At 38.0% G+C, this 11628-nt stretch overlaps 1 protein-coding gene across 1 annotated transcript; it reads left to right on the forward strand.

Annotated features, from left to right (window-relative positions):
• Positions 1-207: 207 nt before the first annotated feature.
• hacd2 (3-hydroxyacyl-CoA dehydratase 2) lies at positions 208-11628 on the forward strand. The gene is made up of 7 exons (XM_026145051.1): positions 208-429; positions 1863-1980; positions 2836-2854; positions 5423-5511; positions 6070-6191; positions 7632-7810; positions 9019-11628. The coding sequence occupies exons 1-7, from the start codon at positions 305-307 to the stop codon at positions 9099-9101; spliced, it is 735 nt and encodes a 244-aa protein (XP_026000836.1). The 5' UTR covers positions 208-304; the 3' UTR covers positions 9102-11628.

An 11628-nucleotide genomic window follows, 5' to 3' on the forward strand; every position in this document is an offset into this window, starting at 1 on the left:
ACGATGATAACTCAGTGATCCTGCACACTTTGCGGGCAGTAATTTAGTTAAATAAGGCAAATAAAAATATTTTAAAATAATAAACTTAAATAAGAGAATAAATACATATATTTTTGATGTTTAAAAAATGAATATTTATTTAATTGTTTTTATTTATTTATTTTTAAACTACGCTTCTCAAAACGAAGACGGAAGTGAGGTGGAGCGAACATCCCGTTTCAGTACGACACTTCCTGGTGTGGCCCATGTTCCTTTCCTGACACCCGCCGTCGTTCAGGAGCGGAGACCGTTGATAGTTGCAGTTATGTCGGCAGCTGCTTCGGGAACCAGCAAGGCGGCCCACGGCGATGTGGCTGCGAAGAGAAAGAAGGGACCCGGTGCCCTGGCCACGGCATATCTCGTCATTTACAACGTTGTTATGACAGCGGGGTACGTAGCGTGTTTCCTCGTGCTAATGCTGCTGGGTGGTGGATGATAGAAATGTCTCTGGTGGTGCTGATGGGCTGTGCTAAATAATGGGCGAAGGAGTTCCCCATTGTAGTGTTACAGCGTTAATATTCTTCCAGTTTTTTGCAGTTATTAATGTCATAAACATGCCTAAGCGCGCTAAGGAGAAGCACAACTTTGGACGTTGTTCCTCCTGCATCCAAGGGCTTACAAAGATTAACATTAGAGGAGCAACAGACAGCCACCTGGCGTGGACATTAATTGTGACTGACGGGACGCTACTCCATACAGTACAGGAATATTATGACAGATATTCATTGTGTGCGGGTTTTTTTTTAGTTGTTTTATGTCAGAAAGTGCGGATTCACGCATTGGACATGCTGTTTTGTTGGATTACTGAGATTGATTTTTGTTTATTTAGCACCCGCTCAAATGAATGAGAGAGAATTATGAAAATGAAAGAAAGATTATCGTAAATGTTACCAAAACCACATGTGATAGTTTATAATATTAAAATAAAGTAATCTTTTTAAGGACTGAAAAGACAATTCGGTGATTTAAATGAGATTTTTTTAAACCTACAAATGAGTTGTTGTTGTTGTTTTTTAAAGTGTATGTTTGGAGAAAGAATACGATTGTGATGGAGGTTGTTGTTTTGCATTTTTAATAATGCAAACATATTTTCTTAGCTTTTCAAATGGTAGTTATCTTGAACCGTGTACACAGTAATCCTTTTGCAGATTTTATTGCTCTGATTTTCAGACTGTTGCACAATTGAATGGTGACTTGTTTGCTGACTGTTCCAACCAGTTAGGCCACATTTACCCTCCTCAGTATTGACGGCCTGTACAGTGCTTGCTTTGTGCTGAGCACTTAGGGTGTTTTTTCGCAGGCACGGTTTTGCATATTCAGCCACAGCCGCTAAGCAGACCTGCTCAGTTTCTGCCTAACTGGCCCCAGAGTTGATATCAAATGCAGCCAAGACGGAGATTAAGAGTCATTAAAACCAGAGTGTGAAATGAAACTTTCTCTGAATTAATCTTAACTACATTATTTTTATTTAGTTCGCGTCTGACATTTCCAGCTCAGGGACCAATCCTTGAAATGAGGAAAAATATATACAAAGAATGGTAGCACAAGGTGGTCCAGCACCACCACTAAGCACCCAGTAATAAGACCTCTTAAATATTTTTTTTCTATAACTTGTTACCTGTGTGTGTGTGTGTTGTGTTTGTCTGTGTGCACATGTTTGCCAAAAGATGCAAAAATCGCAGCTGTTTTAATGGCTGCTTTTGACTGTATGTCACATAAACTACAGACGCATCATAAGATGTTTATTTCTACAGCAAGATCATCTGGTAGGCCTTGTTTTTCATTTATGAAGTGACCGCATTGCATTTTCCTCTACTGTTTAGGTGGCTGGTGATAGCTGTGGGTTTGGTTCGAGCTTACCTGGCCAGAGGAAGCTACCATGGGCTGTATTACTCCATAGAGAAACCTCTGAAGTTCTTTCAGACTGGAGCTGTTCTCGAGGTGAGATAACCACTAAAGGTGTGGCATAACTGATAAAAACTGAGCATGCAGCAGGTGTATGGTCTGTTGAATATGTGGTATTATTTCAGAGGTCACTACTATTGCTCATATCAGCACACACTATCAGTTTTGTATGTAGAGACTAGTAATGAGAAAAAAACCATTTTATTAATCCAGCATTAGCCTTTTGACACATATAGGGCAAACTAATAATGGACAGTGTCTAACAGTGTCTTTGATTCTCTTCAGAGTTTGGTATGCCCTGATAACTGATAACTTAACATGCCTCTCCGTACCATGTTGAAGCCACACAGTTAATGACTTAAGGATTTTAGTTTCTATTTTAAGTATTTTAAGATCCTAAAATTATAGTTTGGTGCAAACTACAAATGAATATCATTTTCTAATGTTTTTCAACACTAGGTTAAAAAAATGTATGTAGACATTCTTTTAGCCTTACATGTGTTTAGAGTGGTCATGCTAACACACATACTGACCCAGATGTGTGTAGTGAGTGTTAGAGGTGTTGCAGTGATGCTGTCCATACGCACTGTATACTTAAAGTCAATATATTCCATTCATCAAATGACACATGCACTACCGACCTCAGCTTAGTTAGGTGATCAAAAATAGGACCAATGATTTTTGACTTGGTTCAGTGACTCTCAGCATTTTGTTTCAATAGAATATATAATGTATTAACGGGGTAGGTATTTGGAACATTTTTTATAGGAAATCTTCGAGTTCTTCTGCGTATAAACTGGACCAACAGTAGCTAGAGTTAAAAATGTGTCCGTGTACTTTATTCCAGAAACAGATTGAGTCAATTTCTATGATCATTTTCCTCTTTTACAGATACTGCACTGTGCTGTAGGTGAGTTTCTCCTCAGACTGCACCTTCCCTCACTTACACTTGCTTCGTGTCACCAGTGAAGCACAGATTAGATTTAGATCCATCCATTCAGTCATCCTTTTAGGTAAAGCTTCCTCACCAAGTACCCAGGACTAAAGTTTTATATATCTTCAAAGGGTAATGTGCAGAAATGCTTAAAAACAGCTGTTTAATTTGATTAAGCTTCTTTTTTTTAAACAAGGAAGGGAAATTCTTGAACGACCTTTGTTTGTGAGGCAGTGTTAACCTAATGTGGGTTTGTTTGATGGTGGGAAAAGCCCGAGTTCCTGGAGAAAACCCACACAAGCACAGCGAGAGAACACTGTCTGCACACAGAAGAAGCTCCCAGGCGTTAGTCCTTACCACTGAGCCGCACGCTGCCCACTGAAACACAGTTATAAATACAGAAGCAAATACAGTGGCTTGCAAAAGTATTCGGGCCCCTTGAACTTTTTCACATATTTCCTCTTCCATATTGTAAGCTAGGTACCCGTGTCAGAAATGGAGTACATTGATTGTTTGTATTTTATAAATTTGATCATGCCTTAAACCCATGGCACATAAATATGTGTATTCAGCGTTTAATATGGTGTAAGTATTTTAGGCAGCTCTCTGATTTTATCCCCAAAAGAGGGAACATCCTCTGGGAGACTGTTTGGTGTGCTTCCCATTAGACCAGTTCCAGATAGTCCAGATCCAGCGAGCATTAAAACTCTTCTAGTGACTCAAATTTACTTCACTTTTTCTCAGTATGACCTTCAGTTACCTCTGCTACAGGGTGAAATATGTTAAAGATGCTGGAGAAATCGAGTATCAGATGTTTGTTGTTTACATTCCGAACAGAATATGAAGTAACCTTGATGGCTGTTTAGTTAATGACACATTTGGGTGGTTTTAAATTTGTAGTTGGCTCGTTTCTTTTCTAAACCAGTGCTATTTATTCCAGAGGTTTGAAAAATGTAGTTTAATTTGTGAAATCTTTGACCTTCACAACCAAGTTAACTCATCTTTACTGGAACACAGACACCCAGTTGCACCTTGTTGTTTGATCCTCAAACACGTCAGTTATTATAACGTCATTTTTTTTACTGGGCAACGCATGTTTGCAGATCTCATATTGACAAATCGGATAACAAAGCTTGATATCTCAGTTTACAGTTTTGACAGAAGACATAATTATGAGTCGTGAAATCGCATTTGTAGATGTAAGTCAGATGTAAATATGTACAGACAAACAAAACCTTTTCACATCTGAAGTGTGTACAAAAAAAGAGGGCAGAGAAGCTGTTTGCTTACTTGCTTACTTAATGTGATGAGGAGAGTGGCTGTGGCCCGGTTGGCCACGGTTGTAATGCACAAACCTTTCTCTCCGTTATCTGGGATTTGAAGCTAAAGCTAACTGACCTTTCATACTGTAAACAGGCTACCCGAGGCTGCTGTCCACATACACACACACACTGCATCATCATTTATAACTGTCCTATATGTGGATATGTTACTCACAAAGTCTCTCATCAGCATCTTTCTCAAATGTACTACTTTAAAAATTACATTATTATGATTATTATTATTAGCAATTTTAAATTTTAGTGAAAAGCTACATTTAGACTGTGAATGGAAGCTTAGTCCCACCATAACAACACATGACCCTTGAGGTTCCTAGGAACTCCCACAAAGGTGGTTAGACATTGTGGCAAGTGTTTACATGTCTGTCTGTCACTCTGTGGACACATTTTGTTAGTGTGGTAAAGTCATAACTGTGCAAGGTACCGCCACAAAGCTTTGCAGATGTGTAGCTGAGGCCAAAATGAACGTGGGCTCAAATATAGTTGTGCTCTGATCTATGATTGCAGGGCCGAATATTGATTTAAAGGAGCACAGATGTTAATAAATGGTTCATTGTTTGGTATGGACCTTTGTTTGTGTTACACATTTGTAACTAAGTTGTATACAAAGTATACAAAAATATAATAAAAGTGCTTAATATTTCCTTATAGCAGTTTAAGCCCTTACGTGCTACATACTGCTAGTAAAAAACAAAACAAAACTATACATCAGGACAGGTGTAACACGTTTAATATTCAGAATTAAACTGAATTAACTATTGAAAACAACATATTCTTTCTTCGTCTTTTTTTCTTCTTTTTTTGTCATCACTTAGGACAGATTCATCTATTTTCTTTCTTTCTTTCGATCAAACTTTACTGGAATTGTCACTGGGCAAACAGAGCTCTTGGTGACTGCCATGCATTTGACCCGTACAGAGGAGCAGCTAAAACATGTGACGTGTGAGTTAACACAGTGTACATGCAGAGCGTCTGCAGGCTTTCAAGGTTAACCTGTCTATAGCTGATGGACGGCAGCTGGTGCATTGCAGAAATGTTCCGCGCTTTACAATTAATGTTCTGAAAGTGACTGTGTAGACATGAATAGATTTTCTGTATAGCTGAAAGGGTGTACCAAAGAGAGGACAGTTTTAGTCAGCTGTACTAAAACCAGTAGTCTTGCATGCTTATATGTTCAGTGTTTGTGTGTTGCCTCATCTCCCAGGAATCGTACCATCCTCTGTGGTCCTGACTGGATTCCAGGTCATGTCCCGGGTCTTCCTCACGTGGGCTGTCACGCACAGTGTCAAAGAGGTACAGCGAGTTTCTTTCCTTTTGCTACTTGTGTAAACTGAACTTGAATTACACCGTCCTTCTACATTGTTTCATTCACTTAAATTCAAAATTGACCAGCTGATCTACTGTTTGCCCTGTTTGTAGCTTGAAGAGGAGTAAACGAGTAAGTAACATTACAGTTTTGCTGTAAGGCTGCAGGAATGAATCGACAGCATCTGTCTAATCTCTGATGGGTTTTATTTCCTGTTTGTCTGAATGATGATGCACTGACATTTCTCTCAAACTGTTCTCTCTTCCCCTTTACGTGAATGCATTTCTAGGGTGTATTTAGAAGAGTGAATTAATGCATAGTGCGCTTGTCTCTTTAACATAAAATGTACGTTGTTTTTAAAATAATATTTAAGGATAGTGAATGTTGGCCTGCAGTGTGATCTGAGCATCTGAAACAAACAGCATGGTTCTGTGAGGGGGGAAAGTCAAGTTTGGCCTACAGCAGAGTAACTACTGTAACATGATGCAAGGCCGTCTGTTCGCCTGTTCTCCCTCCATCATCCTTCTTTTTCTGTGTGTGCGCAGGTTCAAAGTGAGGACAGTGTACTGCTGTTTGTCACAGCCTGGACTGTCACAGAGATTATCCGCTACTCCTTCTACACCTTCAGCCTGCTCAATCACCTGCCATACCTCATCAAATGGGCTAGGTAAGAAATAATTAAAGAGTATTTTCATCCAATGGAGGACTGAAAGTGCTAAAAGTAAGAATAAAAGATGAAATAATAAACAACAACCTGAACTAAAGTAATAAAAAAGGCATTAATAATTTCTTTAAATTCTTAATATTTAATCTGCTTCCTGTGTTTAAATATATTTTCATCATCATCTTAAGAATTACATGATTAATGATTTTTAAAAAATATATATTTATTTATGTTTTGCTTTGCATATTTTATTTCATTTTTCTTAACTTGTTTCTCTTTGTTTGCTTATGTTTATTCGTCCTTTTTTTTTGCATATTATCAAAATGATAATATGCAAATTCAAATTTATTGAATTGCATTGTGGCTCAACCTTTTACCTGTTAGTTGATCGATGCAAAGATAAACAGAAATGGCTGACTGGAGTCAGGTCCTTAGAGAACAAAGCCACCAAGCTGCTAATAATGCTTTCAGTCAGGACAAATTTCAATCTGTTAATAATTACATAAAAAATGCAATAAAAATAGACTCCTTGGGTGTTCCACTGTTAGTTCTCAGCCTGTTTTCCAAACAAAATAATAAATGTAATGAATGTAATTAAAGGAAAATAATTGATTAATGTTTTTGTTTACTTGACCTCTTTTCAAACCTAATTCAATCCTTTATGAATGAAAATCTTAAGGTCGTATTGCGTGAAAAGAGGATGCTAAAGCAGTAAGGAGTCGCTGTTCATCACATTACGTCAAACACTGCCAAATTATTTCGTCGATGTCATCAAACATGCAGAAAAGCTTGTGCTTCAACAATTAAAACACAAGCCTCTCTCTGTCTGCATCTACAACCAAGGCAACAGTGGTTAAGAGCCTCCCTCCCCGAGGTCTTTGTTGCTAGGAAGCAAATGGGACCATTGCTATATTGGTGTTCAACTCTGAGTTTGACGTGAGCCCTGAGAGACAGAAATTTGTTGTGCATTTGTGGAAAATTCATTGTAGGATCACGGAAGACAGTCGCTGGGTTTGGAGTGCAAGTTATAGAAGAGACAGATGAAGAGTTTTCTCTCTGTAGAAGACAACATCTTCATTGTGTGCACGTGTCATATTTAATTGCAAACTTTGCTTCTTTCTGTTTAAAACATGTGATTGCTTAACACTTCAATGATTTAGGATCTTTTTGAGTTGCATTTTTTGCACCTGCTGTTGCTTTATGTTTGTGTCACAGTATATATTTAAATCATGTCAATGATTTCTGCGTGATTTCAGATTTAATACTCTAAATGCTGCTTTGCATTATTACTCTTAATGTTTTCTATCACCTCTTACTTAGTGTTTTAGGGAATGATTTACTACGATACTGTTTCCTGTTACTAAAACAGCAAATAAACGATAAAGTGATGAGGCTAATTGTTTCTTTCCCTTCCCCTCTCATTAATAAACCTCTGTACTGTAGGTACACCTTCTTCATCGTGTTGTATCCCATGGGAGTGACTGGGGAACTGCTGACTATCTATGCAGCGCTGCCATACGTGCAGAAGACAGGCCTGTACTCTGTTACCTTACCCAACAAGTACAACTTCTCTTTCGACTACTACACCTTCCTCATCCTCATCATGATTTCCTACATTCCCCGTAAGTCAAAGGCGAGACTTTCCATTCTACCTTGTGTAGTGAAATAGCCCATTGTTCATTTGCAGGTTGTTTTTTTTTGCATCAGAAACTGATCAATAAATGCCATTTTAGACATTTAGTTTTGAAAAATATTTGCAGACTCCTAATCAAACATGCAGAGCTCCCTGTGGGAGGATTCTCAGTCACATCTTCAGATGGCTTTTTGCATGTTGCAAAGCATTTCTCACTCTCATAACTTCATTTAGAGGCTTTTACTTTTTCACTTAGGAGATGTAGTACTAAAGTGCTAAATTAAAAAAGAAATCAAAAAAAGTCTTCCCTTTTCTTTTGAACAGGGAAGGCAGTTTTGCCCTTAAAACACTAGAAATCTGCTTATGTATGCGAATTGCACTTAAGGATTCACTACTGTTGGTTGGTGACTGCTATGAGCTGAGTGCTGCTTGTTTGTGGCCACCCTAATATTTACACATTTCACAACAGAGAGCCTGTAAAACTGAGAAAAGAACTAAACATGGCATGAAAAGTTAGGAAATGGTTGGATATTTCTTTGTTGCAATAATACTTCTTGGCAATAAATCTGATGTTGCCATGTTTAAGTTGAAGGTTTCGGGGCTGCAGCTACCAAATAGGATGTTGATGAGTGAGAAGTGATGGACTTATGTTATCAACCTTGTCAACAACAGTGAAAGGGATTTTGGTCCTAGTTGTCTCTGACAGCCCGGTTATTTACGATCTCTATCTGAAGAAAATGTTTTTTGTATCCTAGCAACAATAAGTGCTGAGAGAAGGGTGCTGAAAATGAGGTCATGGCTGCTTTCAGCTGCCTGTGGACACAGACCCATAATGACATAAGCTATTACATAATTAGTGGGGTTTTTAAAAGAAAAAATAAACGCGCATATCAAAGGCATAATTACAATATTATGCACTCAGTGGTCACATTATTAGATATGCATGTGGAATCTATTGCAACTGGTTATAGTTTTCCCCTTTTTTGTGGTATTGTAGGAAATGTGTAGATAGAAAGTTGGTTCATATTTTGTTGTTGTTGTTTAGTGGTCTGTGTGTAATTTCTCAGTGGTGAACGTGTTCTCTTAAGCACTCAACATCTGCACTTTGACTTAACTGTAACTTGAATAGGAGTTGGTGCACTGATCAGCATTTATTGGAGAATGTATTAATTTGTTCTTTCCCCCTGCCTCTCCCAGTCTTTCCCCAGCTCTACTTCCACATGATCCGGCAGAGGAAGAAGGTGCTGGGTCACATAGAGGACTACGGCAAAGTGGAGTGAGCCCAGCGGCATTCAGCAAGATTCAAACGAGGGGGGAGAAAATGAAAAAAGAAACCAAAACATCAAATAAACGAGGAACAAAATTACGCTTATTGGAAACCCGACCAGGTTTAAACTGCCAGAACTGACCTGGCAGACGGTCCAATTATCAAGTAACTTTCTTTAATACAGCCGTTGTTTTGGTTGTACACAAAGAACTGGTGTTATCTTTTTGTTTTGTTTTTTCTCTTTTATATTATTCATGAACAAACTTACAGATTATTCATTATTACTTTTGTTTAGTCAGAGAGCTTGCAGCTGTGAAGGATCTGTATTTTGACTTGGGTACAGTCGAGCGGCTGTCTGAGCAGTGAGCAGAGCTCCATCACGTAAAGCTTGATTCGAATTATACAGTGATATAATTCATACCTCTCCCCGCTTCCCTTCCCCTCTTTTTAAATGAAACTTAAAAAAAAAAAGTAGAGTAGATTTGTTGCCTCCCCACGACTCGTTTTTTGGTTTCTTTTAAGACGCTTTGCTTTAGAAAGAACGATGTGAAGTCTAATACTGAAAATTGGTGTCTGTAGGATTTGCAGGTACAGTGTTCGTTGCTGCAAACTGTGGTCCAGATGTTTGTGTTCTGTCATTTATTTTATTTAAAGGTTTGATTACATTCCTGATTTAGTTCAATAAACCTTTCATTCCATGCTTGCATGCTTGGGTTTTCCTGTCCATTTTATTCCTCTCAGCCGTTGTTTGCTTGTTTGTGGTTGTGGAGTCTGCCTCAGCTTAGTTTATGTTTACTCTCTAAAAGCTTTAAAAGTTTCCTGGCTTTTCAAGTGATGACTGTGAGCCGTGTCCTTTGATTTCTTCATTGTTTGATGTCCAGGTGGTTCAGACACTAATTCCTGTGACTAGACAAGTCCCGTTTTTGTTTTTTTTCCTGTGCACATCCATCATTTTTCTGCCTTTTGTTTCTTTAATCTGTTGGATGTTTATAGCATTGTTAGCTTCATTTAAATTATACTTTAAGCGTCAAGATTAAAGCATTCCTGCTCCTTTAAGCTCCTAGTGTGTACCCCACCTCTTACAAACACAGTCCGTGTGTCTTAAAGGGGATGTTTTAAAAAGAAAACACTTACAAAGAAGTTATTTTGGCATAAGATACGGGACACTTAAGCAAAAAATAAAAAGAGCAGATAGCACAATCTGTAGTAGCAACAGTGTTTTGGGATGAAATAAGCTTTGATAATGTAAAACTGCATTGTAGCCTAAATATGTGTTGGAGTTTTCACTTTTATTTAAAAAAATCCAGATTGGGGTCTGTGTAGTTTGGTAAATACGCTTGGTGGTTATTATTTATGTAGAGGATTGTAAACTAAAGTACTTTTCATATGTGACAGCTACATGGCATTACAGGAGTAATGATTTTCTCCTGTGGGTTTTTTTTTGTTGTTTTTTTTTGGACACAACGTTACATTTGAGCATTATGATCCTGAATGCTTGATATTTTCGTTGGACTCAGGTGACTCCGTAACACCAGGCTCGAGATTACCTTTGAGTTAAAACATAATGCTTGCAGTAACTGCCTTTAAGCACCTCATCAGCAAAGCAGTATCAGCAAAAAAGAAATAAGTATTTAAATAAAAACTTCTTTTTTGTCATATCTCTGGTGATAACTAGCCATGCACAGATTTGTTGGTTTCACAGTATCTGAGATTTCTGCCTCCATCACAGTGCATTAGAGGTACTTTGGAGTTTTGTTGTGGTTCCCAGAGAAATGTCACAGAAGCAAAAAAAAAAAAAAGACAAGTTTCCAAGTTATTCTGAATCAGTAATTGATGATAGGTTTTTAAATACACACAGAACCACCCATAGTGCGATGCAGCCCTTAATAAGTTACATGCATGTTTTATAATTCACAGGAAAAAATGCTCCCTTGGTCACACCATGTGGTTTTTGATTTATTGCCCTGATTACTTTTGGAAGTCTGTAGTTAAAATAAAACTTGAGGCTGAAATCTCAGAAACAACTATCTCTTAATTTGAAGGGATTTGTGTACATCATGCTCCATTATGCTGTTTCTTCTAAAAGTCAGTGTCACGGATTACAAACAACACAAATTATGCTGCTAAAGTTCAGCTTGCTGTCACGATCCTAAACCACTCCTTTATCCTAGCGATGTAAGCACCGAGTGGCTGTAATGTCAAAACCAGCCTTTGTTCTCCTTTTATTCCCCACATTATTCTCCTGAAATGATAGAGCATGATCAGGAACATTTGTTGGACATGTCTTGCAGAAGCACAAGTGCAGCTTGCTGTAAAACTGCATGAAAGAGGAGATCTGGCTGTCTGCAGGAATGATGATCTATGTTATTAATCTCAGTTTAGAAAAGAAAGAAAAGACACAATACAGAAGCATGGTGTGTTACTCCAGAATTGGTTTTCCTGAATAAAGTTTTGATACAAATGTTTTGCATGGGGCCAGCAGACTTTGTGCAGGTGTGAATAACAAGTATATATTTACAATAAAGCTACAATATGAGAAT

The sequence above is a fragment of the Astatotilapia calliptera genome, chromosome 16 (genome assembly GCF_900246225.1).
Source record: "Astatotilapia calliptera chromosome 16, fAstCal1.2, whole genome shotgun sequence".
Lineage (NCBI taxonomy): Eukaryota > Metazoa > Chordata > Actinopteri > Cichliformes > Cichlidae > Astatotilapia > Astatotilapia calliptera.